This window comes from Mus pahari, chromosome 17 (assembly GCF_900095145.1).
Source record: "Mus pahari chromosome 17, PAHARI_EIJ_v1.1, whole genome shotgun sequence".
NCBI classification, from domain to species: domain Eukaryota; kingdom Metazoa; phylum Chordata; class Mammalia; order Rodentia; family Muridae; genus Mus; species Mus pahari.
In genome coordinates this window covers 6124969-6132163 of record NC_034606.1, presented here as the reverse complement: position 1 = coordinate 6132163, position 7195 = coordinate 6124969, and the positions used below count along the sequence as shown (strand labels likewise).

At 39.3% G+C, this 7195-nt stretch overlaps 1 protein-coding gene across 37 annotated transcripts in view; it reads right to left on the bottom strand.

Annotated features, from left to right (window-relative positions):
- Positions 1–7195, bottom strand: part of Rims2 (regulating synaptic membrane exocytosis 2) — a 498312-nt gene that overhangs the window by 422007 nt on the left and 69110 nt on the right. The window contains exons 2-3 of one of the 37 annotated variants that reach the window (XM_029547788.1): positions 4102–4134; positions 3608–3694 (exon numbers count right to left, since the gene is read on the bottom strand). The exons of 35 other annotated variants lie outside the window; for them this stretch is intronic. In XM_029547788.1, coding sequence (XP_029403648.1) covers positions 3608–3694; positions 4102–4134 — 120 coding nt within the window. Of the gene's footprint in view, positions 1–3607; positions 3695–4101; positions 4177–7195 lie in introns of those variants that run through there. One more of the 37 variants, XM_029547778.1, reaches the window with a different exon arrangement.

The following is a 7195-nucleotide window of genomic DNA, read 5'->3' as shown; positions in this document are numbered from 1 at the left end:
TCTCTCTCTCTCTCTCTCTCTCTCTCTCTCTCTCTCTCTCTCTGTGTGTGTGTGTGTGTGTGTGTGTGTGTGTGTGTTTGTGTGTGTGTGTGTGTGATTGCATGCGCATGTGTGTGCACCCCCATACATGTGCATGTGCTTTGTTTTGGTTTTTGTTATTTTATTTTTTTAATTAATATAAGTACATCCCTCCCTTCCCCTCCCCCACCCCAAATCCTCCCATATATTCTTCCCTGCCTTCAAATTCATGGCCTTTTCTTCACCAATTGTTACTGCACACATATATACTTATGTATATACATACATATTTAGTCCTAAATGTAATGTCTTTAGCCCATACATTACTTGTTTGCATGCTTTTAGGGCTGACCATTTGCCATTGGACAGCCAATTGGTGTGCCCTTCCACCACCTCTCCCACTCGCAGCTCTCCCCAGTTGCCTTGAGTTCTTTGTGTAGGGTTGAGGCTTTATGGTCATTTTCCCATCCACTGTGGGATGTCCACTAGCGTCCTTGTTCAGCTCACATTTGGGGGATAAAATGTCCTTATGCCCAGTCACCTATATAAAACACCATGTGTTTAAAAAAGAAATAAAGCTCTGATGATACTGTTTACATTTCTAGAGATTTCTATGACTTAATTACACTTAATTACAGTTGACATAGTTAACTATTGTCAAAACACGGTCCAAGAATGGAGTCATTTAAGGAGAATTCTGAGTACTTGTGAGAAAACAAGAAAGCCAAGAGTCTTGTGACCTCATTTTCTTCAAAACACAGAATTGCTCTTGGGATGTGCTCTCACACTCCTCCCAGGGGTAACAGATAGGAGTGAATTTTACTTTTACATGTAATGATCTTCCAGAGTAACTGGAAAAATAATAATTTCCTCAGAATGTATAAAGTAGCACTATTAATAATAGCCAAAAGACTAGAAATAAGATAAAATATTTCAGACTAAAATAGGTAAATAAAATAAAACCTACTAAGATCCAAAGTATTATACAGTAAAAGGAATAACTGAGAGGCAGCTACTTGGAATCATTCTGATGTAGCTCATAAATGTCTGGGGAAAACGAGATAAACACAATCGACTCTTCATCATATGGTAGATTTCTGTAGCCCAAATAAAATAGACAAAACTAATGATTCTATGTGGAAAACAGTAGAAACATATAGATCAGGATACAAGTTACCCCCACCCCACCGGTGGGGGGCAGTGATCCTGAAGAAGGAGCATGTGGTAGAAGATGGCTGGCAGTAGTCAGCTTCTTCACCATGATGCCCATTTCCAGGCACATTCCCTATATATAACAAGTCAATGAGCCGCACACTTCCAGTTGATGCATCTCTCACTGAATGTATTATTGGCATAAAAGCAGCAATTAACACTTTCATGCCTTTATTTTTATTGAGAGAGGACCTTGCTATGATCTATGCTATGACATTCTACTGCAATCTCCTGAGTGCTGGGATTATATGCATGTACCACAACAGAAATAGCATTTTGTGAATAAACAACATAATTGTTGTGGCTCTTATTTATTTATTCCTACATTGAGCCCCAAGGAATTTCAGATGGCTCTAAAGTACTCAGCAGATGCAGTCAATTTTAGATTATTCAAAATGAAAACTATGTTGGACCAGTAAATATGTGTAGTAACTGCTTGCCCCATTTCACAACTATATCAACTGTTTCACCATGACCAGTTAAGCATCAGTAAGTTCACAGACTAAAATAAAAGATCTTTTCTCAGTACTGCCATCAGTCTTCAGAAAAAAATAGAAATAACAAGGGAAATGTAAAATTAACAATTTGTTTTTTACAGAGAGGATGTCTGTGTTACATAGCTCTGGCTTCCTTGAACTCGCTCTATAGTCCAGGCTGGCCTCAAATTCACAGACACCCACCTGCATCTGCCTCCTCACTGCTGGGATTAAAGATGTGCACCACCACACCCAGCCAAAATTAATGCTATTTTCTAAGCCCTCAATTTCCACTGGCATTAGCCTTCAGAATATATGATCGGTGCTCTGAAGGGCCATATCTCCTTGTCTGAATTAATAAGAGATTACTCTTCATGTCTAATCCTAGATCCTGTTCTATTACACAATGAGGACCCAAGCAGAAGAGTCTGGCACTGTGGCACCCTGTCTAATCTTCAGCAGAGACAAGCAGTGAGGGACTGACTCTCTGTGACCTGAAATCAAAACATTCAGTCTTCTGGAAATAAAGAAAAATGGGTGGGGGCAGTAAAGGAGAGAAAGGGGGGAGAAGGAGGAGGGAGGGAGGGAGGGAGGGAGGGAGGGAGGGAGGGAGAGAAGGGAAAGGAAAAGAAGGGCATGAGGCAGAGAGGGAGGAGAGGGAGGAGAGGCAGAAGAGGGATGCTTGATTAACAATTAGCCCTTGGTTAAAAGTTCCCAAATATTGTTCCTTAGATTCATATTTGATAGCTAAAAAGACAGTCCCTTTTTTCTAGGCTATTGAAAATCACTTCTGGAGAATCTTTAAAACCCCCCTAAAGTATGTAATCTTTAGGAGGGAAAAAAAAAACAGTGAATGACTCTTGACTAAAACAAATGAAATAATAAGGTAAACAGTTCCTATCCACCACAAAAGAGAGCTGGTCTCCTGAAGTCACTGAGACAGCAAACGTCCTTTCTGAATATTCTTCTTGGTGTGAATTGTCATTATAATACTATCCTTAACTTTTGGCCTTAAACAAATCTTAATCCAAGCCATCACAGCATTTTTGTAGGAAAGTACTAAAATAGAAATTAATATTAGAATTATCCTTATTGCAATAGCTATTCACTGGGCAAATTTCCATCAGGAACAAATGAAAATCAAATGTGAACTAATTATAGAAGATGTTACCATTGTACATGTTTCCCCTCTTCCCAAGGCATGATAAGACATTTTAGATTCCCTTGCATCTAGTTAAGATCTTGTAATAAGTTAGGGTCAATAGGTTGTAAGCTCAAATGACTTATTTCACTTTTATTTATACAATTAAGAGTAAGTATAATCTGTGTAGAACTTCTTTCAAATCTCTTAACAACTAAAAGAAATGGAATCTAAAGTTTTTAGTGTCTCAAATCATTGTTAGAATACATTACTATGTTCCCCAGTCATGTTTTATAATCTAAAAATGTATTCTGTGAATCATGATTTGATAGCCAAATAAGTTTAGTAAAGTGTTATGACCTAATCATAGGTTCTCAGAATTGCTTTACTAAATGAATCTGCTTAATCTTTCTTAAAACAACTTATCCAAACTATTTGAATACACAACAAATTTAGGGGTTACTAGCTCTTACTATCCTCTAGCACTTTTGTTTGGATATACTCTAGAATATACTACATTATTGGAGAAATATGTTTCTGGGCAAATATGGCTTACATATTTATGTACTTTTCCATGACCTCTAAGCTATCCTTGTTTTCTGCTTAGATTTCCATGGGATGACTAGTGGCAGAACTAGTGAACTTTCACCTCACAGTTTCCCTCTCTGTGGCACAGAATTCCAGGGCAGAATTTTAATTCACACTTTTCAGTGATCTATGTACCATAGATACTATTAGTCTATGCAGATCGCTTACTTACGTCTGGGGTTCCTTCTCATTGTGTTGTTTTTGCTGGGGCTGAAGAACGTTATTTACCAGTTCAGTGATCCCACTAAAGGGAAACCACCTGTTTAAATAAGCAAATAATGTGACTGAAAAAAACAAAAGAATAACAGTGTAGATTCAATCTTTTTTACACAAAATAATAATAAATTTTTAAAAACACAGGCACAAAAGCTACAGCCAATGGAAATGTGAGCTCCAATTATCACCAGGCAATCAGAAAGTAGGAAAATTAATTGAACACTCAACTAGTCCACAAGCAGGCAGCAAAAAACTGCATCCAGTCACTATGTGGATGAAGTAAGAAGCTGCAGGCAGCTCTCTTACAAGCCAGAGAGTCAGAAAGCAGAAGACACACTAGCTGCAGCCTATCCAGTATTAGTGTAAGCTAATACCATCAAAGGTGCAGAGAGCAGAGTACGGCAGAAGAACAGGAGTCAAGCCTACTGCACTCAGAACACGGTCACTTACTGTGTCGGCTGTGGTCTGTGTTCTTCTTTGATCCTAAAAAGATAAGTTTGCACGACTGAGTGCGCTGTGCTAAAGCAGCAATTTCTACCTCTACATTTGTAGCTATATAGAAAGGACATGAAAATTACAGAGGTTATTACAGGGGAAAATTAAGTGCTACACCATAAAGAACTGAGCATTTCAGTCAATTGTATACAAAGGGGGAAGAAAAGAGGTAAGTTTGGGTTTTCTGGTTTGTTTTGCTTGTGGAGCTAGGGATTTAGCACAGGGCCATATAGATGATAGGCAATCACAGTACGCGTGAGCTACATCCTCAGCCCATGAGAAACTGCCCTTCTACTAAAACTCTACAGAGATTTGCAGCAATGTTTTAGTCACAAGTTTTACAACTTATTTTTACTTTAAGGTACCATAGTAAATATGGTAAAATTAACTAAAAATACTTTCTATTTACTTGTTTTAGTTTATTTTTAAAAATAAGTTGAAGGAATGTTTTTAAATCAAACATGGGATTTGTATAAATGAATTTTTAAGGGCTCATAAATTAATTTATGCCTAAAGGAATAGATAAAAGGAAGTGGAGGGGATAATATAGTCAATGTCTTATAAACTAATATTACTAATATTGTATATTTTTAAATAGCCATGCTAACATACATTCTTCATGGAAGTATAGTATAATGAAAGTAAATATAAATAAATTCTATGTAAGCGACTATAATAAACTCAAATGCTTCACTTTCAATTTTGCAGAGTTCTTCAGTCATCTAAAACTAGAGGTCAGTTCTCTTACTTTCTGGGGTAGGATTTTATATAATCAAAGCACTGGTCAGGACCTGACTCAGAAGCAGATGGCTCTTAGTGGATGTGATGTGAGTAACTACACAGTTTTTAACAACAAACTCCCCCACCTCGTGTGGCACACACGTAAATCACCCTTGGGGTTAGTATTATTCACTATACCTTATTAAAGTCAAACTATTCACTCCATAGAGCACATGCTCTGTAAGCTCATTCCACAGTTTTCAGGAAATGAGGAGGAGGCTGGATCAATACACAGCAGTCGGTACGAAATCTAACAGCATCGAATAGTTAAAAACTGAGAAGGATCTCACACAGGGCGGTGATGATTGGTAAAACTCGACTTTCTATAAATAGCTAAGAGCTGCCTTGAGATATACATTTACTTGCTCAAAAGACTAAAACTTGGTAAATAAAACTTACACAACAACCTAGGATTTTTCATTACAAAATTGCATCAATAATGCAAGCTGGATCTTCTCTTTAAGTCAGACTTTATTTTAGTTTTATGGTATGTAGTGGTTCATCAGGTCAACTTAGCTGAATCAGACAACATTGTGAGACTGGTGAAACAGGTCTCAGGCGGTGTCCGTGAACACATCCCAGAGACACTTCACTAAAAGTAAAAGACTGCCCTGAGTGTGGACAGTACCAAGCAGCAGACAGAGGCCCAGATGACAAAAGGAAGAGAAAGCCCGCGGCACAGGCATGCTCTCTTTCTCCTCTCTTCCCTCCCACCCACCCACCATATGGTGAACAGCCTTTCCCACAGATCCAGCTGACTTTAAAGCAAAAGCTATAGGAAGGGCCAGCTGAGTGCTAGGATAGTAAAGCTAGACTACCAGACTGGCAGCGATTTAGCACGGGTTCCTTGTGGAGTCCGTCAGACTGTGGAGAAGCAGAAGACTGGGCAGAGTTCTGAAGCTGAGGCTCACGGGCACCCAGGAGACAAGAGCTAGGTAAGGCAGATTCTGGAAACTGCACCGCAGAAACTGCGGTAGTCTTCTGAGAGGTACAAGGTAAACACGGGCAGGCAAGCCTTCCGTGCTCCCCCCAGGCCTAGAAAACCCCACATGTAAACCCAAGCCACCAGAGACAAGGTTGTAATTGGAAGGTGAAGGGTCTCAGACTGGGGAATGTTGTCTAAAAGTTGACCTCCAACACAGAAAATCCTCTGCCTGAGAAAGATACATTAACTTGTTTGAATTTACTGAGTAAAACAGGCTCCAGCCACACCTGTAGAGAAAAATACAAAAGGCAATGCAAGGAAAGGGGCAAACCACATCATCCCAATTACAAAGAAATATTAAATACCTTCATCTTACTGCTTTTTTATATTTTACACTTTGTACCTTAATTGTACAGTGTATTTTAGTTCCTATCCTCGGTGAAAAGGCTTTTATGGCTGTCCTTTCTACTATACCTGATCAACAAGGCTCTCCTCTATTTCTCTTCTCTGTCATTCATCCACATCCTCCACATTCTTTCCTGACTCACTCTTTTCTGATATCAACTCCTTCAATTCGTTACTTAAACACGGATACCCTTATCACTACAGAACTAGAAAATTACACTTTCTTACTCAGGCTGTCTCTGAAACTGACTGCAATGGAACACTGGGGCTGTCCTAAAGTCATTATATTATCTTGTACAGTCACCCTCTGCCAAAAAGTACCAGAGGAGAACATAAATGCAAGTGAAGACAAATCACCAGCAGGACTTGGGTAAAAAAAGTTAGTGAAAAAGATTGGAGAAGGAGAGGAGGGCTGTGGGCACATCCACCTCGAGGGCTCCTGTTGCTGTGCTAGCATGCTCTATAAAAGCAACGTTCACACTTTTCCTAAATAATAACAACAATAATAATAATGCACAACTAAGTCAAGAAATTTATAAGAATCAGGATAAAATATGTTAATGTGATTTTTTTGGTCCACTGTCAACATATCTAGTACAGTTATTGTCTAATGCTGTGAAAAGCACCATGACCAAAAGTAACTTGGGGAGGAAAGGGGCTATTTCCAGTCTATCAGGAAGGGAAGGCAGGGCAAGAACTCCAGGGAGGCAGAGCTGAAGCAGAGGGAGTGGAGGAAAGCGGTTTACTGCCTTGCTCAGTTTGCTTTCTTATGCAAACCAGGCAAACCTGCTCCTCTGCCACAGTCAGATCTACCCACACTGTCAGAATCTTGAGGAGCCCTCACAGACCTCCTATAGGCTAAGGTGATAGGAGGCGACTCTTCAATTGAGATCCCTTCCTTCCAGATGACCATAGCTTACTTCAAGTAGAGGGGGGGGG